The following is a 27520-nucleotide window of genomic DNA, read 5'->3' as shown; positions in this document are numbered from 1 at the left end:
CATAGCTACAAGTCTGCAGCTCATCTAGAATGGCCGTGGAGGACTCACTCACTGTGCGGGAAGAGCACTCGCTCATGGCAGAATCTGTGCTTACAGAGGCCGTTTCGTTCCTGTGGATAATGCTTTCAGAAGCTAGGTATGGGCATTGGTAAGAAAATTGTGAAAGGGCTGGGGTTTTATAAAAGCGTGAAGGCAAAAAATCATCAAGCGTTGGCAAAGAATATGGTACTAGATGGGTGGCACTGTCTGGTGAGAAAGAGGTTCTGTTAACTGGTACCACAGGAGGAGGAAGAGGCAGTGGAGAAGCTTCTGTTGCTGTTTGTCTGTGTGTCTGTGAAGCATTTACCTCCATCACAGGGGCAGTTACTTTCTGGTTTCCAAGCTGAGATTTGAGGAAAAAAAAAAAATAAGAAAAGAAACAGATTATCAAATGAATAAAAAACTTTTCCCTTTGCCTCTTGCTGTGTGTAGGAGAATTAGAAAAGCGTAAGTTTTTCAGCAGCCCAAGGAAGTTCACATTCACATGGATTAGGAAATAAATCAACCACGCACTATATTAAAGTAGGAAAACATGAAAGAAATGAATGCATCAAATACCAGTGGAAGCAATGCCAGGAACCATAGTGTGCTGGGGATGAATATTCATAATGTACTGCATATATTAATGATCTCAGTTGTGCATCAAGAAGGTTCACACTATTCGATACTTTCTGTAAATACGAGGCCAGAGAACGTCATGTTCGTTGTGTTTGTAAAAGGAAAAAAGGATCTGCAAGTCTGATCTCTGTAAAGGTTGCTCTCTCTTTTTGTCAAAGGACAGGTATCATTTTGAACTTAACTGTAATGTATATTGCATATTTTGAAATCAACTGTAACAAATAATGTATATCCTGCCAGATGGGCAGGACTGCAAGCTCAACGGAAACACTAATATTGAATGTTCATGCAATCTGCAAGCAACGGGTTGTGGACATTTTTGCCTCTTGTGAGGAAATACATCTTCTCCACTGCCTCTCTGATAAAAATGGATGATCTTAGAATTTTCAAGCACCCTGGAAGCACCCTGCCAGCCTACTGGGTAAGGTGTACGCATAGGAGCCTTTTCAACATTAGAGGACACAAGGATTGTTAGGGTAACTGGTGTAAATCGGAGGAACAACAACAATTGGGAGCACAAGAACAGGACAGGGATGACTTGTACTGAAACAAAACACGCTCGTTGTTTGGCTTCAGCATAATTCCTTAAAAGTATAAAGGAACGTCCTCATGAGAGTGCTGCTGAAAACTGCCACACAACGTATGAGCTTTATGTTCTGTTATTTCAAGTCAGACACAGGACACCGGGTTTAAATTAGTCCTGAAACTGGCTTTTTGCATCTGCAGCTTCCTTTTGAATTAAAGATATATGAAAACCATGTTGGCATCCAATCTTTGTTAAACAGCTGCACAAATCCTCCCATACTGCCTATTAGCCACAAGCTTTCAATCAATTCCTGAAGTACGACAAAATACTGCCTACTTCAGCACTAATGGTTTCACTTTTGATAGGCCTGAGGAACTCTGGAATAGCTGCAGGGGAAGAGATACGTAAATAGAGGACAGTAAGATACCATATGCAGTAATTACTACTTAAAAAAGCAACATTTGCTCATAGATATCACATAGTTACCAATAATATTATGGTTATTTCCTATGCTCGGAAATAACATGTCTTTAACTGTAATCATTAAAAAAATGTTTCAAGCCATCAGATTAAAATGCCATTTTGGCATTTTAATCCAAAATCTGAAAATATCTTCTAAAGCCCTTATGGAAGACTTGGAACACAACCCAGATTGTGGTACTTATGAGAGGTCACTGGGGGTCCAGTTCCATAATTCTTGCTGAGATCAACTAGAATTTACACAAATAACCTTACTGAGGTCAATGGGACTATCCCTATGAATAAGCATTTCAGAAAAGAATCTTAAGCACGTGAACAGATATCCACCACTTGGTCCAAATGATTACAAAGAACTCTTTGGCATTACTGGACCTCTGGGGTACATAAAAAGTCAGAAGATGCTGTTAAAATCTGCAGTTAAGACAGTGAAGAAACTTAATCAAACACCTTAAAATCCAAATCTTATTCACAGCGATGTTTCAAATCTACAATTGGAGAAAAACAAACCTTTCCATAGAGTAAATCTGAACGGATTACTTCGTAATCAGAAAATCAATAATTGAGTGTATGACTGTAAAAGGAGATATGATTTTTAGAGCTAAATAAATTGCCAATGAAAACTTCAAAAGAGCAATGGAATACTATTAAAATAACTTCACGAAAAGCAATCATATGCAGATGTGAAACAGCCGGTTATACAGCATAGTATATCAGGGGCTTAAGATATGTGGATTTACATACACATATAAGAAACAGTAATTTCACCTCACAGATACATAAATTCATGATGAATTTCACCATTCTTGTCATAATTCAAGATCTCCAGCAAAAGACACAAAGCAGGAGATCATAATGCAATTTTGAGGCAGAGTTAATAACGAAGTTCTGAAGTTCTTGAGACCAGATAACCTCTGAGCATCCCCAGAAGAAAAGTTACACGCGACTGAGCCAAAATATGCAAATTGATCTCTAAATTGTTAAAATAACAGGAAACGTTACTCAAGTTGAAGACTTGAGAAACTTAGTAAGACTTCTGGCTTTGAACTGAGAAGATTGCCTGCATGCTTAAGAAAAGAAGGGATGGACAACACAAGAACAGATATTCAGGGTGCATCCAGAGAGCTTTAATTGAGTCCTTAAAGAATTAAATTCTTTGTGTTTGGCAAATAATAGCTGATTTCACCAAGCCAAATTCTTAAAAAGGATATCAAGTTATAATTCTTACAACATGGGTAGAAGGAATGCAGCAATTCTAGGTACTGATTCCCAACATGAAGTTTCTCAGCTTTGTAGAGTAAAACTTGAATATTCTGCCTGGTTCTAGAATTCTGTCACAGGTACAACCATCACTCTGAGAAAGAGTGGCTGAAATAGTGATTTAAAATAGCATTATTTTTGAAAACTGATTACATAATTTAAAAAACACGGAGTGCGGGTAAACTCTAAATAGAATTGTTTGGCTACTACCAATCCATATTTTTCATCACTATGAAGAATGTAAGAAGGACAAGGCTGAATGCATTTGTGCTTCAGATTAGGTTTGTTATGGTTATAGCGCAACAAACGCTAGCAGAAGTCAGGTGGATTAAATGCCAAACAAGTAATTAATCGATTAGAATGATGAAAAACTAGTTAGACTACATAACTATCTTGGGTTGTGGAGCAACGCTTGAGAGAGAGAGATAAATGTCATCACAGGCTTGAAGTGAACTGAAGGTCTCAAGCGCAGCTCTCTGCTGGTCCTTAGAAATGTTCACCTTCCATGAAATAGTAAAAAGTGAGGCCTGAAGAATACAGTTGCTACCCAATTCACATGAAGTAGACATGCGACCCTAGTATGGGTTTCAAACCCCGTCATCTATCATTTTAACGCAAGATCTGTGGGCAGTGGTGTGAGATTGCTAATGACACCAAAGTGCTGGCCTTGCTTCAACAGTCAAGACACAGATAAGGAGACTCAGAGATAAGTAAATCAACTCATTTTGTTAATACATAGCAAAGTTTAGTAGTCAACAATCAAATTGCACCCATACGCTTGCACAAATGGGTAAAAATACCTCTATTTTTCATTGTTCAAAGATAATGCCAAAATCTCCAAACTGATGCTGCAAGTGATATTCCTATGCCCATTTTTACTACATACCTCTCTTATTCTAAACTCGCTATAAGGAGGTGGAACTCAGCCCTTGTGCAAAACCACACTAGTGATACAGAACTTAAAATGGAAATTATGCGCTTATTTTCTTTGCTTGCCGTCTGTCCCCGGCACATTGAAACCTGTCTTCTCATCAACCCCCAAATCACTCAACGTATTGTCGATACCTAACAGTAAAGTATTAGATAAACTGATTCAGAAACAATTTTTTGAATTCCAGGCTTATTTTCCTTGATTCACTTGTCTACAGCTATAAGGATGGCAAAAGAAACAGTTTCATGAACATCTGGCATAGTAGTTTTTATTCCTCCAGGACCACACCAAGTGTTCACTCATCACGTAATTCAAACAAACAGGACAAATGTTTTGTGTCCTCAGTTTTAGTGAGCTGTACCTAGAACAAGAGGACACTTACCAACCCAGGAACAAAATGAACATCAAAATACCAGGTGTTTATTTCAGAAGATGCAGCTCAGAATTCTTCATTAGTTTAGAACTTTTTCTTATATGAAATTTGGATGACAGAATTTACCTCCATCAGTCTCATATAAAAAAATGCTAATTTCTCTGCTGAAATAGTTCAGGTTATTTCTCCTGTATATGCGGGATGGTAGAGCAGCAGCATCCCTCCACACTGTAATAATGTAAAAAACCTAATATTGAGCAACTTGAATGCTTCTCTTGTCATATATACTTTTAAGGGGTTTAACCTTTCTCTGAGTAGGAGTGTTTACAAAATGTCACTTGGTGAGTCATACCACACTTCTGCTTGCGCCTCAAGTTTCAGCAGATAAGCTCTGAAATGAAGCGCAAATAGGAGCCCAAACATAACAACATACATTAAAAAATACTGTGAAACTGTTGTGCATGAACTTGGACCACACAAGCTCTCTCTTGGCTGTATTTTTCTATACTTTGTGACATAATAGAGTTGTACATGTTCCCTATACACATAGATACCCACCCATACACAGTATTTCTCATCCATCATGTCTTAAGAAGCAATGATTAGCCAATCTTACCTCATTCTCCTCCACATACAGAAGCCCAGATGCAGAGGGAGAGTTGTTTCTAAATGTATTGGTTTTTGAGAGTTTCTGTGGCAGCTTTGAACGTTGCTGGTGGGCCTAACCTATACCCTGAGACCATCCCTAGAGGATATAGCTTAACATAACCACCTACAATCTGCATAAACAAAAGTATTTTAACTGGTGTACAAAGCCCTGTAGAGCTTGCGAATCTAAAACAATTTTCAAAATGACAGTACTGTCATGCCTAGTGTAGTGAAAGTTACTTTGTCTATGTGAGAGAAATTGTAAACTTTGCAAATACCATGAGATAGTGTGCTAAAGGGGATCATAATTTTTATCATTAGTTGAAACAGTTCCGAGATATCAACCAGAGATCTGAGTCAGGAAAGAAATCTTTTTAAAGACATACAGCTGTAGCGTTTATTTTTAACTGTAGCCTATGGCATCTTGGCTTTGGGACCTCACCTGATGAAGAATTTTACACCACCTCACATGCTGCTTTGTACTCTGTTTTTAGGTACGTATTTTAACCCAGAGCTAGCAAAACCCACCAGCTCCACAACTCGGCTGTGATGCCAGATACACCTCTTCATACTAATGCTCAGAATTTATTTCAAAGTTGAACACCAGGGAGGATGTCAGCTGAATTTTGCAGGCGAGAGATCAATAAATGGATGCAGTTTGAAAAGTTGGCTACATTCCTTAATGATCCCCACGATCAACTGAAATTTTTATCATTTTATTCAAAGAAACCCAGTTGCCAAATTCCTGATCATTCTTCCCACACACTGAAACCAAGGAGAAGGCAGAAAAATAAGTGTAGAATTGCCAAACAAATCACAGCTACTTTTCTGACTTTTGCCAGCTTATAGTGAAACTATAAGCTTCACTATAGTGAAGATAAAACAGATTCTAAAATAAAAAGAAATTGCAAAGTGTGTTTTGACTTTTAAAATTCTAAAAAAAAAAGGTAGCTAGAAGAGAAATTATTTTTAGTCATTCTTATTAGAGTTAATATTTTGGATCATAAAAAAAGTTTTTTCACCTAATTCTTGTTAGCCATCATAAAACTGCTTTCTGTTTGACAGACACTTTGATTTTTCTGAGCATATATAATGCATCATACTGCTAACAGGTTGAACAACTATTTTTAAGTGAAAACATAGATGCATAGGTTGCGTTGGCCACACCTACACCTGGTTCTACTGTCTGACCATATCCCTTGATACTGGTTCTTCCTAAAGGTAACTTGTTTTACTAAAAAAATTCTAATTTTTTTGTAGCCTAATAGAAGGGTTTAAGATGATAGCTTAGTTTCTAATCTTGAGAACGACAAATGCAATTAATTCTTCTGTGCTCCCATTTCTTGATGGACTGCATTCACAAGGAGCACTGCAAATTTTTGCCATATAATTTCACAAAGCTTTGTTCTGATCCAAATTTTTACTTGGGAGTTGAAGGGGAGAACTGACACATTACAACTTGTAAAACTATCCTGCAGCTGATGCAGATACTTGTTGCTTCCAGAGTAAAGACCTGGTTGAACGTGATGCTCTGAAAGAACCACAGTCTGAGCGGGCAGATGTGTTACTACTATTGGCAATAGGGCTGTCAATGGACTTCAAGTTTGCAAGGTTGTGCCATATTTACTTCAGAGTAGCCCCACCGATTGCAGCAGATGAACACAAATACGCCTCGATGGGATCCTCGCTCAGACAAAGCTTTGAGGCAGATATGCCTAGACCTGCAGCAATCCCTACCTCTAGCTGATGGGCTTTCAAACTCAGATAAGCTGGTATATTGGTAGATATACTAGAATAATTAACTTTTAAAACAGAAAAAACTTAAACTCTCCTTTTGCCTTGTCTGTATTTGCTGCTGCTTTATTGCTCCCAGGCTTAGTTTATGTCACTCAGCAACTTTCTGAATGGCGACCAACTCTGCTCAGACTCCTCTGGTCCTAAACTGTGTGCCTGATACTCCCATTTCTCCTAGATGAGATCAGCACAGTTAACAAAGAAATTTTATCGCAGTAGGCATAGTGTACATGTTTCCCTGTCATAGACAGGGGAAACAGAGGGACTTAAAAGTTCTGTGCCTTGTGATGCTTCATGTAGAGGTGGTTGACAAAAGATTTTATCAACCCATTTTCTTTAAAAAGCGCTGTTGCACAGGACACATAGAAGACAGCAGCAACTAGTCTTGCAGAAAGTACTGACTGAGAAAATATATTTTTCGGTGGGCCTAGCAAACTGGCAGAGCTGCACTTGTAGAAACTTCCCAACCCAATCCTTTTCTATACATACTTGATCCTTCTACCACCTATGGCAGCATAATGCTTTAATCATAGAATCGTTATGGCTGGAAAAGACCTTTAAGATCGTCAAGTCCAACCGTTATCTAACTCTACCAGGCCTAATATAACCCCCTCTAGGAAAAGCCACTTAAGCAGATGCATCCCCTACAATTCACTAATTTCCTATCGTTCATTTGCACCCCATAAAGTGCACACAGAAGAACAAAGTAGTCTACCTTCCTGCTCAGCTGGGTTAATTTTTTTTTTATAATTTTTTTTTTTTTTGCAATAGTTCAGGTTTTGTTCAGTTCTGTTTTGATCCATGTGACAGGTAGTTTTACCCAGAAAACACAAGGTCTAACTTTGATAATGTAAGTATAACTAAACAGAAAGTTATTAAGTGATTCATGAATGATCTAAAATAAAAGATGGAAAAATTAAATATACCACATGGCATTCTGCAGCCTGTGAAGAAGGAAGAACTGTAGACTTTTGTCCCAAATCCTTTGAAGCCATCTTTGAAGTGTCTGGAGAAACACTAGGTGGATGTTCTTGGATTTCAGGCTCTGCTTTACTGTCAGGGATGGGAGCTATCTGAATGGAAAGAGATGCTGTGTGTTTCTCAGGCACGGGGTTACAGGCAGGTGAGACAGGCCTTTGTGGAAATACTGGCACTTCAACAGGCTTGAGCTGTTGCTGGGTATTACAACGAATGCTACTCGCTGGGTCGCGTGTCCGGGTTAATTTCAGGGTAGATACCCTACGTTTTTGAGACTGTTGCCTTTGGCCTTGATGGAGAGTAGTACTAATACCAGCTACTGTGCTTGTGCCTGCACTGGAGACGGAGGTCAGCGGTTTAGTGATTTTTTGTGCATAGGACACACTCGTGTTAGATATTTGAGAAGACATTGTCTTCTGGACAGACTCCTCGTTAGTGTAATAGGCAGTATCTGTGGGAAGGTGTTTAGCTGGACCAGTTGTTACTGCCTGGAGATTAATTTCGTTCTTGTGATTAGTAACTCTTGCTTTCCGAAAACTTTCTTTTCTAGGGGGTGGCAGAGGTGCCTTATTTGCCAAAAGCGTCCACACACAGCAAAATAACATTGAAGAAGAAACAGAAAGAAAGTAAATGTTAGCAGGAGATACAACTCAGTTTGACTTCTATCTTTAAATAAAGGAACTAGCAACTTAAGGGGCTTCATCCCAACATTGCTCAATTCAACAGACAATTGAATTGGTCAGGTTCCCACCACCTTTTACTGTGCAGGGCTGTACAGTTTGTGTTTAGGAAGCCAGATGTTCCATTTGCTCAGAGTAAACTGGGATCAGAAGGAAGCCCACAATAGTCCATTTTCTTTTAAAAAAAGCAATTATTACACTGAGTAAGAATTATTCCTGTGAAATTTTTCACATATGTAAGTCATTTCCAAATGTACTCCACAATCTTACATAACAAGCCATTATTCACAGGTAACACACATACATGAAACACATAGAGCCTATTAAACCTTTGAATTGAAATAGTAACAGAGACAGTATTGACGTTGTTATGTTGGTCTTTTTTTGGACAGATAAATACGTTTCCAAGTTAAACGTTGAGTTTTTTTAATGTACTCTAATTATACTGTCCTGCAAAACAGGCAGAAACATTTTCTACCTTATAATTAATAAACCTTTATCCTCAGATATTATTTTGATGACCGGTGCATTTCTCCGAGTGTAAAATATTAATAAATAGTCTTTGAAGTCTGGGAACATGCCTAGAAAGCTTTTATTTGTGTATGACCTACTTTCATTTAAGCTGGCTGTCTTTTTCATTGAAAGCAATTTCTGGTAATTAACCTGGAGGTATGCATCCTGTGTGGAGAATACCTTAGCTATGCAGTAAACCAGTTTGTAATGACCCATATGAACAGGTGATTCAACTATCTGGAAGACATCAGGAAAACGTTCCACAGAGGTATCCCATCTATATATGCTGTCCCCCAAGAATAACCCCCACGCAAATGCCACAGCATGAAACTTGGTCTGTTCAGTTTTACCTGAGTTGGTGATTTTTTATCCTGTAGATTTGGCCGCACGCTCCTAAAACCTTTTGCTGTAAGAGATGAACTGCTAGCATCTCCATTCAGTGCCTCTCTACTTCCATCATTGTAAGATCTCCAAGCTTTTGTAAGGAAAAAAGAATCAAAGGAGGTTTTTTGTGATTAGTAGATCTGCATATTGCTATCATCACAGCAACCCGGCCATTAAACAAACTGTGGAAAAGTTTAGCTACTACACAACTGACATTGCCGCTGTTATCCCCGTGGAAGTTTTAAGAACAGTGCTAAAGCTGCCGCTTTACACAATATTGATCTTTAAAATTTAGAAAACTCAAGCGTTGACAATACTGCTGGTAGCAGTTTGACACCTCCCCACAGCTTTCATAGAGACTATGGGTTTTAACCCTGAGAGTCCTTTTGAGACGTTGGTGCTTCAGCCCCTATATAAAGCAGGCTGAAGTACTTTCACAGATTTAGTTCTTGAACTTCACAGCTGCATCGGACTTTGAAAAAAAATCCCAGGTCATGTGAAGTTAGTTGGTCATGGTAGTTTCACCAAATTTCACCACAATACCTGATTAATTGTTCCAATAACATATCTTATTTCCAAATCTGAATGACACCTCCATTTTCCAACCAACCAACTAACCATGTTTTGGCTCTGTCCTCAGAGCTGGAAAGCCCTCAAGGGATTGTCCAAACATAGAGGGGGATACTATCGTGCTTCAACAAGTTAAAGATTTGAAGACAAAATATTGTAAGAGGCTGGGAAAAGTAACACATTATGTGAGCAGGCTGCTAAGTGGGGTGGGCAGAACTTGCAATCCTGAGTAAGGGACTAAAAATGAAACTGCAAGTGCCACTGAAGCTAAAGGTGGCAAATTAGCAGTCTGTATTCTCCCACACAATTCATTTTCTGACAACATATACTGTGTTATAGGAAATACTGCTTTCAAATGAGACCTGAATTTGAGGTCTTAACCACTTGCAATTATTATTACAATTTCAGTGGTGCTTTCCTTAAAGAATGTGGATGTACAGAGTAATGAAATCAAATAAATGGAAGATCGTTATAATTCATCCACTTACATGGTATTACACTGATGCATGAATAACTGTTTTATTTACCTGAATCCGGAGACTGAGAATCAGACCCTGAAAAAGAAACATCCAATATTAATCCCTGTTAGAAAAAAACCACATGATGACGCTACTTGAAAAATATGTAGGAATCTTTTTGTTCGGCTACCTAATTCCTTCCTGTTACCTAAGCACACCTCAGAATATTAGACCATAAGTAACTGTGCAACACTTATTGCACAAGTTCTACAGAAGGTTATAGTGTGCTGAGTTACTGTTAATTAATCACTGCTATTTCAGACAGCCAATAATAAACAAACATTTGCTGTGGTTGTTTTTTTTTCCCAGTGAATACTGTGATATATTACCATCTAAAATCTAGATATCAAAAGAAGTAACATTCCTTTAAGATGAGCTAGAAAGGTTTAATTCAACCTCAAGAAAGATGCCTAGAGATTCTGTCAGGATTTTCTCTCCCCCTTCACACCAGAATGTGTGATGCTTTCTTCATCACTTCAAAGCAAAACACAGAAACTGACACATACAGACTGCCAGCACAGAACAGATTTGAAATTCTGGTGATGTTCTGGCTTACTTGTAGATATATTTGTGATTTTTCTCCTAAAGAAACTAACATTACATCTCTAAAGAAATTTAAAATATTTTTAATGTACAATAATTATAGTACTAAGAGCGCTCCTTATCACCAACTTTAAGTGCAACAAAGCAAGACATTAAGAGGCTTGTATTGCATGCTTAAATGATAAAAAATTGTTAGAAGGGTTGCTAAGAAATAAGAACCCAATGTTTTCTTAAATTTACACACACGCAATAATCCCAACAGCCCTGCTGCTATCCTTACAAAGAATTACAACCGAATTTTTAATTTGCTTCATAAATTTTAACAATTCTTATTCCTGGAGATTAGTCTTATATTTGAAAAGATCTACAAAACAAAGACTTCATCTCGCAATTATTTTCTGGCTCATTCTTTATTCAGCTTCCTGTATTATGCCTGTTTGGTGTGAACACTGCATGTTCAGACTGGTGTAAATTAGTCTATGCCACTCAAGAGTCTTTACTGATTTATACTTACAGCTAATTAATTCACCAGTGAACCTGGGCAGCCGATACCCATTATGATTTAATTTTGCAAAACCAGACACGAGTATTGCTAAGAAGCAGTTCTGCCTGTCTACTGAATATTCTGCATGTTTTTATTGTTTTAAACATTTTTAGGAAAACATGCTTGATAAATGATTTTTTTAAAGCTAATCTGGCTTCTGACAATCATTTTGTAACAACGTTCAGATTCTTTGCCTTTGAGACACATTTTTAAAGCAAGTTGCACTAAACTAAGTGTTTAATAAACAAAAGCTAATTTTCATGCTATGTTATCTTGAAACAAAATGGGATATGAGACCAAAAATATGCATCAAAGGCAAAATGAATTTATAAATACCTGATTTTTCCTAAGTCTTCCTATTCTGTTTTTTTTTTTTTTTTTCATTTATGGCTACTAAGCATAGGCAGAGAAAAATTAAGGCTACTTTTTAAAGAGCATTGTAGAAGTAACAGACCTGTCAGTGGAATAGAAAAATACGGTTACCCTCGTCCTCCTTGCAGAGTAATATTGCAGGTTTTTTTACAGAGAAGCAATTCAGGAGGAGCAGCTCCCTGGTTAGCGGATATACCTGAGGCCAATAGGTTTGGAGAACTCTGAACTCTCTTCACAGCTGTTAATGTGACAGACATGGCAGCACGTTTGCGAGCACACCCACCGCTATCTGGAAGCACAAAACAATACAGACAGCAGCCCCAGACAAAGGGAGCAAGCACATGCAACGTATCCCCGGCTGAGATACGCCAAACGTACATGAAAATAAGCGTGCAGTTAGGGCACTGCTGCAGGAACGTGGTCAATTTGCAAGTTTTGCAGATTAGCAGAATACATAAAATTTCACAAGCTTGAAACAACAATAAACCTCACAGAAAATAAGTAAAGAAAGCAATATTTAATACTTAATCTGCTAGGGAAATATATACATTCTGTTACCTGAAAGACTGCTTAATTATAATTAGTAAAAACAAACAAGTAATCAAGATGAAGGATTAAGCATTCCAGAGTAATATTAATCAATAATCCGCACTGTAAAATCATTTCATTGTCTGCATTAGAAAGACACCATTCATAAACAAAGCTTATGTTTGATCAGCTGACAAAGTGCTTTTGTTCAGTCTTTTGGATCCTTTAAGCTCAAGAAACAAAACTACTGAGGATGGCATAATTTTTTTTTTTGTTATTTAGGTGGAACATCCTTGTTCTCCCTCCCCCCTCTTCTTTTTTATCTAATGGAACCCAATAACATCCCGAGGGAATGACTAGAAATCTAAAATCAGTCCAAAAAACCAGGAATGGAAAAAAACCCCTTCTTCTAGAGCTTGCATGACTCCTTTCTTTTCTTACTCTCAGCTTCTGTCTCACTTGGAGCTGTCATTCTGCTTTATAAATACTTTGTTATTATTAGAAGGTAGCTTTCCCACAATTAGCTTTTTAGCAACTCTATCACAGTGGTAGAAGCAAGTTAATAAATATTTTTCCTGATGATATTTAACCAGACTATTTTTCTGCTCTTCAATATAATAATTATTCCAATTTTCATATTTGATATTACTGAAATTTCATACAGAGCTCCGCTGAAGTCAAGAAGAACCACAACTACGACAGAGGCCCTAAGGGTTTCTATATCTGTGTCCTATGACAGGGAGGTTTACAAAGTTATACTTATGGAAGACCTGCAACCTATTAGTAGAAAGCATTTCCTATGGTGGCAGTAATCTGAGCCACAGAGACATCTTTAAACCACGTCTGCAAGAGAAGTGAGCTCCTGGTATTTCTTTGCTCATTTCGATATTCCCCCGAAATAGCAGAGCCCTCTGGCCGCAGGTCTTGCAGGATACGCATTAAAGAGTTGTTAACGTTGGCAAACATCAGAGCCACTGCCCCAGGTGTAAGCGGTTCCGAAGACTTATTGCCAATTCCAAGTCTTGAGGCAAAAGGCCAAATGCCTTCAGTCAGCAATAGTTGAAAGCAATATATTACCCGCATTAATTATTGGTGGTGTACACATGAAACAAAGACAACAGCTATCAAATCTGCACATTTGTTTCAGTTTGCTTACATAAATATAGAATGGCAATGGTAATTAAAATCACATTTTCCATTCTTGTATTCCCTCCCCTCCCCAACACACAGCAGAAGTAATTCTAAGGAGATTTGATGATGTGTTGATAGCGAGGTTCTGTTCTTATCTGAATATTGGCAGACTTTGACAGCATGCTTTATTTGATTAATACAAGCTAACAGGCAAACAATATTGTTATACTATCGCATCTTTTATTCAAACAAAGCAATGCTTTATTTGTATTTTTTTCAAGAGCTACCTTCCTGAATGTCAGGATAGAGAAACTGAAATGGGAGGAAAGGAAGAGAATGAGAAAACTGACTACAAATATTCCATCATTGTAATTTCAAGAAATTCTGCTCCAAATTAATTTTTAGTGTAACTGAACTGATTCAGATTTTCATACTCAGCGGACCCATTATCTCACAAAGTACTTGACATGGCTTCATACAAGATAGCTAAAACAGATGTTGTAATGGCTATATAGATATATGCATACAACATTTACCCTTATGTATAGAAGCCCATACGCCAGTCTGTACCTGCAATAACATTCTCAGTATCTGTACAAAAGGATAAGAGTCAATTAGCATTCAGTTAAGACATAACCTCACAAATACACCATATTGGGTTGTGCAAAATTTCTAATAAAATATGAATGTGTGTGGGCGAGCACATATTTATGCATGATGGACTCCATCTCCCCATCTTTGTTCAAGCCAGGCTCCCATTAAGTCAAGGGCATTTGGTCTGAATGAAGATCAGAAGAATCCACACGCTGCCTCAAAAAGAGACAGTTTTCAGACTGCTTCCCTTATCTGCACGGCCTTACACAGTGGAACTTCAAGAGGTTTATTTATTCCAGCCTGCATTCCTTTTTCATAGCTCCATCAAATTCCCAGCAAATACTGACTATATTCACCCAGATTCTTGAAGTCCAAATAATACCAAAAAGCTCCAAGTCTAGAGAACAGAGAATTCAAAAACAGTAAGGGAGGCTGAATTAATGATCATCTGCTCATTTCACTTGCAAGCTATAAGCAATTAATATTGCATGGCTGTTACTCAAGGAACAAATGCAGATATGTGAAACAATCCATACAAAATGCATGCATATATAAAAAAATGAAACGTGTGCAAATATGTATACACACACACACATTTCTCTACGCTTTTAACATGACAAATTCTTCAGGAGTGAGAGTCCTGTCTTCCTAGGTATTGTTTTAACATTGAAGCAAAGGATCTGAATCAGCTAAGGTCTGCAGAAGATGAAGTTGGGCAATAATTCACAATCAAAACAGCTGCCTCAAATGCAAGTCCAGCTCAAATCAGGACTTAGCATGGTTGGTGCCCAGATATTCTTTTGCAAGCCCTACATACTCCTATCAAATCAGGAAAAGACAACTAAGCATCCTTAACAGGTACTGCAGAAAATGAAGGAGAAAGAGGAGGAAAGGATTATCTGGTGAGACATATTTCTGACCGTATCTCGCAGAGCAAAGGCCTTATAGGGACGAACCCCTGAATGCTAAGATCAATGTTGCAGACTTACCTCTGAAGAGGGAAAAAGAAAGACACCCACTGACTGGAAAAGACAGGCGAGGTGGTGGCTTGCCCTCCAGCTAGGAGGATGTGCGTATGTGTCTAAGTATCCTAACGCTCTCCATGGCAGTGCTCTGGATGCTCTCTTCCTCTTGTTAGCTCGCCATTCAGCTCCTCTCCCTTTGCCATCACCCCTCCTACAATTTTTCAATTCAGCCTTTTTTCCATTCCTCATCTTTCCTCGCTTCTCTCTCTCTCCCTAATTCTGTTTCTCTCCACAAATATGTACTTTAACCCTTTACCCCTAAGTCCACCACCCCAACAACCACTCCCACTATAACAGACAGCATCACCCTGAGCGAGCCGCATCTCTATTTGACAAATAGTCTGTTGGTCAGGTCCTGCCCCAAAGCAGAATGGAGCCAATTCAAAACACCACCACTTTCATTTAGGAACATGTGGTGTTTTGTTTTTCGGTTTTTTTTTTGTTTGTTTGTTTTTCAAAGACTTTCAGAGAGTCAGTAGAAGCAGTGGCACAAACCAAGCTGGCAAAGAAGAAAGGATGGTGACCTCTTGTGAAGAGGTGAGAGAGAGCAGCCGGGGGCAGGAAATTTTTAATTAGTTCTTACAGCTCAAAAAAAAAGAAAAACGGCACCCAAATATAATGTTTGCTGATCATTACTCTATCCACTGTACTTGTGAACGGTATCATTCTCCCCTTTGTCTGCTCAGTGAATTCAAGTTTAGAAGTCTTTAGACCAGGGATTCTTACTCCCTATTTGCCTTCTGAGGCAAATACATGGTGTTGGAGCCACCAGTCCAAGCCAGATGAAGCTGCTGCCTTTCCACGTCCCCAGGTCCAACCAGCAGTGACTCTGGAGATGTTGCCCCAGCAGACACATGCACAAGAGCACGTGTGTACACCCCATACATACATGGCTGGCCATGCAGATGACAGACGCTTAGAGCACTCAAACTAACACAGATGGCACAATGGCTTTATCAGCCTCTGGCGGAGCAGGATGAAGGTCCACTAGTGAGAATATATGTACACATATATGCCCAGCAACTGGGCTCAGATACTGAGCCTGCCATTCATTCCATGCCTGGTCCCCAGGGCTGAGGCTCTTCTGGGATGGTCCAGAGAGGAACCTGGACAAGGGAGGCTCTTGTGCCTCCCTATGTTTCTTCAGAGTCCTTATTTTGGGTTCTTGCCTGCCCTTGTGCTCCTTGAGGCTTGTGGAGATGGGCTTGTGGAGATGGGCTCCTGTGATGGGCCTGGGAGTAGCCTGGCAAGACAGGCTGTTACTTGGGCTTCCCCTCCTGCCACTGGTTCTCCCAGCTCGTTGGTGGGCTTGCAGAGGGGCTTCTATCACGTAACCCAACATTGACTACACAGGTGAACCTACTATTATTTGGTTCTTTGATGTTGCTAAATTACAACAAATAATGATTAAAGAAGTAAATTTTTTGCAGAGTACCCGAAGTATTCAAGCCCACCTAATTTGCTTTAGTGATCTAAAAGTGGCTTCACAGTCTATTCAGGAACTCTGCAGCGACCCAAGAATTTCTATTCTTGTCTCCCAGATAAACTGTGATTAGTGCATGTGATGACTACCATTAATAATTTTAACAAACACAAAATATTTGCAGTCTTCCAGAACTGCATACTTTTTCACTCTTGGCTGCTCTTCATGTGCTTCATCTCCTGCAAACAGCTAACTTGTTTAATAATTTTAAAATTAGATGCATTTACCAAGAATTATCTGTGTGAAACTCAGCCAAAATATTTATGGATGGACACTAAGAATCTGGTTTAGCCTATTAACTTGTATCCATTCATTATTCCTCAATACAATTACCTCTCCCCCAAGATGAGCTATGCATGCACAGATATAGTATGAGCAATAAGCACATTTACCCTGTGTTTTAATCTGATGTGAGCTTCATGGGTAGCTCAGGTTTTCTGTGACTTAGTTTCTCAAAACATCTCACCAAGTTAATGATGCTCTTCAAATCTGTGAAGTACTTGAAGACTTGTTGATGAAAACCCCTATATATAGTTTAAAACATTACTCTATTGAGGATTGCTTAGTCTGGCTTTAAAAAGGCACACATTCTGTTAGAATACTATTTTTAAATTATGATAGCATTTGAACACCAAAAGGAACTATGAGCCAAAGTACCGTTGGTCCTTCTGAAAACCTCCCCTAGATCTTACATCTATTTCTTTGCTTTTGCAAACATGTTTCATCGCCTTATGCTGTTGAACATTCCTTCCTAACATGTGGTACAGAATTAACATCAAATGCTAAAAAATCCCTCCCATATATGGTAGAGTATTGAAAACCAAAGCTCTTCAAAACATTTTCTCTGTAGACAAAAATATCTTCCGCAGGGTTCGCTGAGACAGGCTGCCAAGTCTGCAGCCACAGGGAACGCTGGATTAGAGGAGCCCACTCTAAGCAGTAGATTTACTTTTCCTTTTTAAAGCTGCATACAGGCTAGCTTTGCCACTTCAGCAGTTACTGGCATCAAACTAGAGTGAGTGCTCATTTATCTGTAGAAGTAATTAATGAAATGCATATTTTTAGAACAAACTAGTGGCAAATCACTAGTATCTGATAACTTCCAGTTGTGTCATGCACAAATTCCTGTTATAAAGCAATGACATATATATAAAAAAAATAAAACAAAAGAATAGCACCACTCATTTTATGTTCAAAGACAACATAGTGTAAAAAAAAACCTCAAAGAAACAAGAAAAGAGGAAACAGCTAGACCAGAACACCATGCAGAACAGCTTCCAACTCACTCATGCTCTTCCTTGGTGAAAGTGATGCTTTATCAACACATAGGTGCAAGATGTTCACTTTTACACCCTACTCATTGGATTTTATTCTTTTTTTTACAGTCAGGAAACACTCTACAACAATAGAAATGATAGGAAATACCACATTTTTTGTCAATACCTCCTTTTAGTGCAGCTGGTAACACGCACATTAATATCAAGTGTAGACAAGATGAAAAATATTTTCACTGTGTAAGTGCAGAGTAGATTAAAGCTCAGCTGACTATCATGATATCTTTAGGTAACTGGAAAGGATTTCAGGTGCGTTCAGGTTTTTTAAATCGGTTTTCAAGGCTCCTGTGTGATCAGAAGACTCCCAATCCCCAACAGAAGCCATGGATCACTTAAATCTTACGTCCATTTCTCTTGAGAATTTCTAGCTTACATGAAAAATCAGTACAACACAGAACAAAGTGATACTTCAGAGCTGCAGTAGTACAAACTGGCAGTTTACTGCTCTGAAACTATCCAAATTTTTCAAAGTAGAAGCTATAAAATGACATCTATCATATGATTTTAACTCATACGACTGCAAAGCACAGTGTAATCAGTCAAACGTATGATGATCAGCTGAGTTACTTCTGAAATTACAGTTCCATTAAGCAACTAGTATGTCAGTGCTACCTTAATTATACAGACTGACGTGCCTAGGAAAGACGTCCTCCCTAAAAATGCAAGAGGATAGGGCATTTCCATAAATGAAAAACACACCACCCTGGTTAGCATCTGTAAAAATTAAGAACAACCAAAACTTTAGGGAAAAAAACCCACAAACGCAACTGAGAATTTTAAATTCTACATTTTTAAAAATGTAGTGGTTTCAAGTGAGACAATATATTTCAACTTTGTATTAAAAGATCTGTCCAAGAACCTGGTCCTACTGAGTTCCAGTTATTGAGGTAACCGGAAGCCAGGAAGGCTGATTAATCCGGTGCTCTAGGTCATGGCAGCCTATAGCATGGAAAAGCTAATCCCTTCGATTTAGAGCATGCTGCTGAAACCCCCGAACTAACTTCAAAGGTAGTTCAGGTCCTCAGGTCCCACGTAACCCATTTTCCTTATTTCAAGTTGTCATAGTGCAGCCCTACGGTCAATGATAAAACCAACTGGTTTGGAGGCCAGGATTTCACCAGTCTGCTTTTGGGAAGTTTATTCCCACCTTCCAGCAAGACCAGCAGCACTATCTATTGACTTTGACGATTCAGAAGCAAACATTAACACGTTGTCACAGATCATGAGGATAAGTTCCTACAGAGTACTTCATTTGGTCAATACATCTATCACAGCAACTTGAGAGAAAATACAAATCCGTCCAAATACAAAATAGTTATCCTCATCTGATTATGCAAGTGCAGCTAATAATACAAGGTAGTATTTTTATGGCCCTTAATTTAATGAAAGTAGGGAATGAAAACAAAGCATTTTCAAAGCACGTGCATTTTCATAGGAAAATGTGATGCTTTAAAACCACTTTTTTTTAGCTGTTATGTCCTCGTATTACATATTTTTACATAAAACATACACATACAAACCCGATACTTACAACTTAAGCACAGAAAGCTAAACATGCATGTATACTTCACATATCCATATATATCCATACATAGAGAAGCATGTATGTCAATTTTATATATGGACTACAAATGCACATAAGCAGACATACTAGTAAAATACCTTGCTTAATTTGAGTTCAGCACCAACTAAAGTACAGTTTGTTCATGAAAATTTAAGCAAATTTGGGACCTTCTCTGCTTACTAAACAACACGTAAGAGGAAAGAAAAATCTCACAGAAGCAGCATACCTGTGTTCATTTTGACACTGGAGGATTTGCTATAAAAGTCTTCAGATTTCCTGCAGAAAATAAAATGATCTATTAATTTGCACAAGACAAGAATGTGTGGTACAAAATGGCAGCAGGACTTCTCAGAGGGGTGGAGAATCCCTGTGATACAAATGACAGTCCTATTTTAACACAGCTTTAATTAAATTGGTACTGCTTGTCCTTCCAAAGTTAAAGATGAGATGTCACTTCCATTATAAGCTACTCTGTTTTCAAGGGTTTCATATCTCTGTTGTAAACATTTGCTCTTGGATAAAACACTACTGATTGACTTTTGGTCTCGAAACTATAAACTAAAAATTACTGCCATACAGGAATGGGGAAATATGTTTAAAGGCTGATTATAAGCTTTATTCACTCCTTTGGGCAAACAGAAAGATATGAAGAGCAGGTCTCAGAATATTTTTTAAGCAGCCAAAGTTACCAGGTCTTTTTCAACAGTTTGTAAACAGGAGATGTGGCTGTCTTCATCCAGTGGTTTAATGTGTCTCTACAAACATCACGGACACTCTTAATGTTGCTGAGTGTATTGCCATGCACAGAATCAGGACACATGTCCTGGCATCCACAGGAATCCATTTCAAAACTCCCAATGGAGTAAACAGATAGGGAATCACATCACTATACAACAACATGCTATTTAAATATAATAATTTGCACCGAAATAATGTCAAATGCACACAAAAGTTGAATCTCTTGTTAGATATCCCAGCTCTATACAGTACTTACAAACAAACAAATAGTAAAACCCCACAAAACCAAACTGCAGCTGTAGAAAAAGCATGATATCCTACATTAACAGGTGATTTTAACCTACTGATGGTATATCATAGGACAAACACGACGATATTTTCCATCTACTGCCAGTTTTGTCACAGCTTTATCTTATGATCAGGAGCGTTAATACCTCTTCTATTCGCGCTCTTTTAGAGATATGAAGATAAATGCAGAAAAGGTTGGCATGCTGCATACTGGCCAATCTCAGCTGAACCGTTACATATATGCTGCCCGCTATAATTTACTGTACTGAGTGGGCAGACACACTGGAAGTCAAAATACTGAGGGCTAAAAAAAGTCATTCTCCCTCTGAACTGTTCCCGCATCAAGTTCAGGATAAAACAACGGGAAAAATCAGCATTTTTAATGCAATACAGCTTCAAAAAAATAAATTAATAATATAAACTGCCCGACTATGTTGGAGTAAGATGGCAGGTATGCATGAGGGATCCTTTTTATAATGGGAGACTCAAGATATTGATTAATACAGTAAGCGAAATATTGAAACAGAATTCCAGCTCAACTCAACAGAAACCCTGAATTAACTGTACCTCTGAGGGAACACATATATTGCAGTATTCTCTTGTATTCCTAACAGGCCAGATTCTCCACTGCTTGAAAAACGTCCTCTTTTTCAGAAATTATCTGAACTCTGTTGCCATTATTCAGGCAGTTTTGCAACAAAAAAGATGCACGTTGAACTTTTTGAGAACTATGGAAACAGATATGTGGCAGTGAATAAAGTTTTATTACATTCTGTTTATGCTGGAGCTATCGGCAAACTGCCTCTGAGAATTTCTAAAAGAGCTTTTAAAAATTAAGGCAAATTCTATTTTATTCATTTTTTGATAAATTGTCTTGGACTGAAATTTTGGATTTCTGTAACAGCTACAGAATATTCTTAAAACCTCAAATTCCTGCGGTGTTTTCAGGCTGCTAGAGGAGACACCATTTTCAAGTCTTCTTTTAGCTTGGAACTGAATCACTGATGGTACCGCACGCAAGCTACAAAATGCAACATGATATTTATTTTCAGACCCAACAAGTACAGAACTCTTGGAACATCGCTGAGCCAAAATGATTTCTAGCAGGTGGCTTCGATATATTTACATAAAGCGTGCTTAACTCTTACTCGAGTTTTAACAGACAACGCTCAATTTTAGCACTACGGCTTTGTCCTCCTAAGAGTTTTTCTATCTGAACAGCTTCGGCTGCACGGCTGACACCCAGCAAGGGACTGCATACAAATCACTAACATTTCCACATTAATCTCATTTTGCTGAAGAACAAATTAGTCTTGCATCCCTGACAAACAGGCATGTAAATAAGGCAATATAAATCACACTCATGCAAACAGTAAGCCTTGCGTTTAATACTGAAATTACTTGGAATTCTCTGCTTCGACGGAGATGAAGTAGCATTCAAATACTTAATGATACTGGCAGTAGGATCCAAACAAATGCAATGAACGTAACAGCCATATGCCTGAAAGCATTTTATTCAGCGTTGTTTCACGCACTCTTTAAGATCCTTACTTCAAGAAGAGGGGAGCAAAGGGCTTTGTTTGCTTTGTCCTTCTGTTCCTACTTCAGTGCCTCCTGAAAACTGTTCTTTGTGAATGGGTTTGTAAGTAGCTCTAATATAGACCCCTGGCAGAGGTGAGATGAATGTTCCACTGGAAGCACCGGACACCCTTCACTGCCAAAAAGGTGCCCAATGATCAGCTAAGATACTCAGCTCATCCCAGCTAACGCTGCGATGGAAGGAATGCCCGCAATTATTGCGCAGATACAAAGCGCTACTGGAAGGCATGAGTTTGCAAAATCAGAGACTGCTTGAGTCACCTAGATCAGGCAGGTTTTCTACTAAGCTCGCACCTGATCTGACATGCTGAGGTAAAAGAACACCAGGTTTAACCACAGTACTGTGCCCAACTTTCGCAGAGAGAGATCCAGGATTAATCTTCAGGGCGTTCTTCTACAGTTGGCTTCATCTGGCAGAGGTAATGCAGTAGGAACTGAATGACTGCGTGAATGCACACAAATGGGTCTGTCAGGTTGAATACAGCTGCAGTTACCATTGCTAGAGTTCCACTAAATACGGAATATATATTCCTGTGTTACTTGAGAACTCCCGATATTTCTTGGTAATGCTACAAAGATTACCTCCGCTCAGCAACACTGTGCATGGAGAGAGGCTACTGAAAAGCCTTGTGAGAATCTCATCGACACCTGCTCTACTTTCTCCAAGAGACCCTGATAGCTAGTTGTGATCGCTTCTTCTGTTCCTGATAAATTCTGAAGTGTGGGGTGCTGCAGGGAGCCATGCTGTCACCCCTTCTGTTCCACATCGATATGGAGCTATAAAAAGGGTTAGTGAGAAGTCAAGAAAGGTTTCCCCGCCCTCAGTTTATTCATGAATACAAGATGTGTGTCTTTACTGTTAGAGGTTTAGTTCCATTATTGATCAGATGTTAGAGCAGCTACAGCCATAAGATAGAAGCTCTAACATCCAACCAAACATCCACCAAATAAACGTCAGTGCTCTGCGAATCAAAGCCTAAATGAGTAGTAACATGCTATTACCTGCTTGCACCTCATTCAAAGAATTAAGTTAATCACTGTTAATAACCATAATCCGTAACTACCTAAGGATAGAGACCGTTAGAAGTTAGAACATCCTTTCGATGTAAAATTCTGGAAAGAACTGAGAGGTAAAGGAGAGAAGATTATTTTTTTTTCTTTTCTTTTGGAAGTACATAGAGAAACTCCAAAAATTATCATTACAGCTTCATTAATAACTTAATGTATTGCAAATTCCTAAATGCCACATAGGCGTATCAGATCAAAGGCATCCAAGCTCACGGATAACTTTGGGAGTCTTTCTGCTTCCTGCTCTGTAGCCATGGAGTCTAAGGCCCCTTTGAAATCCCAAGGCTTCCTAAGCTGCATAGCTAACCTGGGAGCAAACTCCAGAATGCCAGTTGCCTGCTTGCTTACACAGGTTTTGAAAGGCTACCTTGTCTGATATGGTTTGAATCAGAACATAGAGACTCTCTTGCTGTTGCAAAACAAGCTGGCGGTTTCCACACAGATTGTGTCTGCCGATATTTTTGACCTATTCTACTTAATATAGTCAGAGTACGAAAGAGGCTCAAAGAGAAAGTATTTATTACAACCCTCCTCCACACCAGCAGCAGCCCCTACAGTTATATTACAGGCATTCACTGTGCTGAGTATTGTAGGGTAAATTGTGAGTTTGATTGAATTGTTTGTCCCCAAGATATTCAAGACAACTTTTATAAGGAGACAGAGATCAATCAGACAGTGTTAATGGACTAGTGAAGTTTTTCAACAGATTCTAAGTTACCCGTTATAGGCTCCTTGCCATTTCACAAAATACATTATAAAAAGTAGGTTTAAAATGAAATTTTCTGATACCATATTTATATTCATTTTAAAGCTAATTCTAGTATGTGCTCTTTACAGTTACCATCCTTTATAATGAATTCTACCCCAAGGACCTTCAATGAGAGGAGCAATTGGCTTGCAATACAGAGCGCAGATGGATCAACAGCAGGATAGATGTGTGTGTGATCTGGAAAATGATAGATTTTCATTTTCTTAGGTAGACAGCAGTGCCCAGATATCTGGAGAAGACGGGAGCTTTCCAGATTTGCGTGAGGAGTGTCAGACTTGCATTAATGTTTGCCAGTTTCACAGTTTGAGCTAGAGACAGTAATCTACTTGAAAAAATATCTGCAAAATTAAGGAGCCAAATCAGCCTGTGATTTTACTCCAAGGATTGTTTATTCAGTTAGTTCAAACATGGCAGGTGATCTACAAACATGTATTTATTACTAGGCAGGATTCTATATTTGCATGTGGTAGTAAATTCTTTTAACCCAAATCATTAAGAGTCTGGAGAGCATTCCCGATCTCTGCAACATACTTTATATGCCAACTCATACATTCAGTGAAGGAGGGGAAAAAAAGTATGACACATTAGTTCTGGAAAATAGCAAAGCTGACTATTTTATTTCTCTCAGTTTTTAAAAGAAAAATGATGTTTAGCTGTAGCAGGATGCCTATGGCAATGGGAAAGCAATGAGAGCTTGACAGACGGCAAAACGTTTAGATTGTGGCAACAGAGACTCACGTGAAGAAACAACTGCCAAAGCTTCCTTGGGAGCGGAGGTCTCTCCCGCTGAGCCCCTAAGCAGAAGGAAGGCGTATATGCAAATGTATTGTTCATATGAAAAAACATTTGATGGAGCATAGGTAGATGGTGCTTATAGTAAAAAATTAAGAAGGTTGCATGCTTCAATTTCATTAACATGCAACAACAAGACAACAAAATGGCAGGGAGCCTGTACTAAGATCCAACCCAGCAAGGCATACACTCAGCATATGCTTAAGCATATGCTTTATGTAGGCCCCAAAGACCTATTTCTATGCTTAATGTTAAGATAAGCATAAATACTGTTTGCCCCAGATCACATTGCCTCACCCAATAAGGACCTGAATACTCCAGTTCTAATTGAAGTGTTTTCAGATAGACAATCAAAGAAGAAAACACAGGCAGACAACAGCCATGATAGTTTCTGTCATTTTAACTTTTAAATTTTGCTGACAGGATTGTGACAACATCCTCATGTTAAGTGCAGTGTCATTGTACACGTGTTACTTATGCATATCATTTGCCAATGCACTGATAAGGTCAGTAAAAAATTGCAATGCCTGAATAATTTGCACATGGCCATAAAACTTCTACTGGAACGCAATAGATATGTCGCGTCGTAGTCAGCAGCAGTAAGTGCATGATCAGGGAAATCTGTCCGTACAAAAGCTCTGTTTAGTGGATCATCTGGGGAGACACAAAATGCTTGGAGACATGTCTGGGCTGCAAAGAGCGTGAGTTGGTTTGACTGACCAGGAGAGGTTGAGGAGATCTGTGTTTGCAGAGATTCTTCCAGAGGTAGGAGGGGGATAGGTAGGTACCCTGCTACAGCTGTCAAGAAATTTTGATAATGAGTGATAATTCCAGTAGAAAACAGGTGATTTCTGAGCAGTGTGGAAAGGCAGCAGAACAGACATGGAAGTTGGATTTCTGATTTTTGTTGTGTTTGCCAAGTTGTAATTAGGAATAAAAACTTGAAGATATTGCAACTGCCTACAATATTACTAACAAACTAAGTTAGGTGGATATCTAACTTACAACATATCAGACACATAAGCCTACTTCCTTTAGCAAATAACAAGACTAACATTGTTATTCAAGATCTTGTCTTGAAAATCACAAGCAGTTCTAGTTCCCATGAGCAAGAGTTCAAAGAACATCAGGGACAGGAGAATCCATCACAGGAGGCCATCGCTGATCGTTCTCTATAAACACATCAAGGGATTGGACATAACTGGAGGAAGTAAAGGAACAATGCTGGCACAAGAACTACTATTAACAATTTAATTTATCTTAGATGCAAGTTGAAAATCACAAGGTAGTTTGTATTCATGACAGTCATTAAGGTCTGGAGCACTTTTACCAGGAGTGCTGTGGTCAAACTTAAGACCCTGAACTTGACAAGCGTATGTGAAAAACATGGCTGTCTGAAGGAATAAATCTGATGACACAGGAACTTCTTTCCAGACCTTGGACTCTTCCTCATGTCATTCTCCTGAGAATACTATGAACGCAAGATTAAGAGAAACTGATATTACCTCCTCCTTTCCCTCTGTTTCTTCATAAAACAGAAAATTAACTAAAAATCTGAAGAGAGAGAAAAGCAAAGACTACATGCTTCTAAGCTGAAGGTTCCTTACAGCAATCTGTTATTGCATACAGCATTAGTAGAAAAAGTTCAAACACTTGCATTTAAATTGCTATCAACTTAAAAGTAAGTCTCTCCAGAGAAAAAACTTGAAGCTTAAAAATTCTCCTGTTGTAGCACGATTTTTACAAGATATGTATTCTTTTGACTAGCTATGGACTGAAAAACAAACTTAAGTCAAACTTCTGCACTTAGTTGTAAATAGGTACTTGCTGTCATCTCAAAATACCTCTCAGACGCTTCAATATCAGAACATTGTCCTAAAATGTAACTGCAAGTATAAGAAGATACCATGAAAGCTGTTCACACTGACAACATTCTGTACATTTTACTGGTTATTTTTACAGCTGCAAAAGGAAGGAGGAGGACAAACTGCTGCTTTTATATTCTGCAACCCCTTAAAGCTCTACCACTAGAGAAAAATTTATTAATAATTCCAGTCATGCTTGTGGTGTTTGTGATTTTTTTCCCATTATTTTTGTTGCTTAAATATAAAGAAAAAAAAAAAGAAAAGTACCATTAACTGCTCACTGCAATTCACATTTCTTACCCTTTTCTCCAGGCGTCTACTACTGTTTTTAATAACATAAAATTGTAAGTTTCTAGCTTTTAATGGCAATTATTTTTGTTCCCTGCTTTTGGCTTCCTCCTTTGCTGTTGTTTTACAGGAACGGTGTTTGCTCAAATCAACTCATTCTGTAGGCTGGAAATGATTTAATACACAACCGGTATACACAACCTGCCCAGTTTTCTCCCTAGTGGAACAGGGAGCTACGTAGCACTAGCAGTAACACCAGCTTTCTACATGACTCTTGGGAAATGTAGAAACTAGTGACAGAAAATAAGCCTAATTAGGAAGTGCCAATCATTTCACCATGATGAAGCACCTAGCTTTTAGTAAATACAATATTTAGCGTTGACACCCAGAATTCACCTTATTGTCAATCTTTTAGACATTCTTTAAAATTTTACCTCACATTTTTATTTCCCACAAGAGCTAAATGGAATAGGTATTATCCAATTATTTCTCTATCTTCCTCAAGACATGAACTACAAGTATTATTACAGCTATGTTCCTGAGAAATACATCATTTGAGGGTTAAATTTGGGTTCGTTAGCCTTCAGTAACTACCAAAGACATTAGGAACATAAGCCAGATTTAGTTTCACCAGTCATTTCCAGGACTTTGCAAATTACTGTTTACATAAATACTTCAAGTATTAT

The 27520-nt window shown here is 38.5% G+C and overlaps 1 protein-coding gene across 3 annotated transcripts in view; it reads right to left on the bottom strand.

Annotated features, from left to right (window-relative positions):
• The window catches only part of SORBS2 (sorbin and SH3 domain containing 2), an 85653-nt gene extending 65990 nt beyond the window's left edge, over positions 1-19663 (bottom strand). For 2 of the 3 annotated variants that reach the window (XM_009891758.1, XM_009891759.1), the window contains exons 1-3: positions 11965-12025; positions 10319-10345; positions 9188-9312 (exon numbers count right to left, since the gene is read on the bottom strand). In XM_009891758.1, the coding sequence (XP_009890060.1) occupies positions 9188-9312; positions 10319-10345; positions 11965-12025 (213 nt within the window). Of the gene's footprint in view, positions 1-9187; positions 9313-10318; positions 10346-11964; positions 12058-19653 lie in introns of those variants that run through there. The other variant, XM_009891756.1, reaches the window with a different exon arrangement.
• Between the last annotated feature and the right edge of the window lie 7857 nt (positions 19664-27520).

The sequence above is a fragment of the Charadrius vociferus genome, unplaced genomic scaffold, assembly GCF_000708025.1.
Source record: "Charadrius vociferus isolate BGI_N301 unplaced genomic scaffold, ASM70802v2 scaffold478, whole genome shotgun sequence".
In the NCBI taxonomy this organism is placed as follows: Eukaryota; Metazoa; Chordata; class Aves; order Charadriiformes; family Charadriidae; genus Charadrius; species Charadrius vociferus.
The sequence above is the reverse complement of the archived record's forward strand: the minus strand, read 5'-3'. Positions and strand labels throughout refer to the sequence as shown.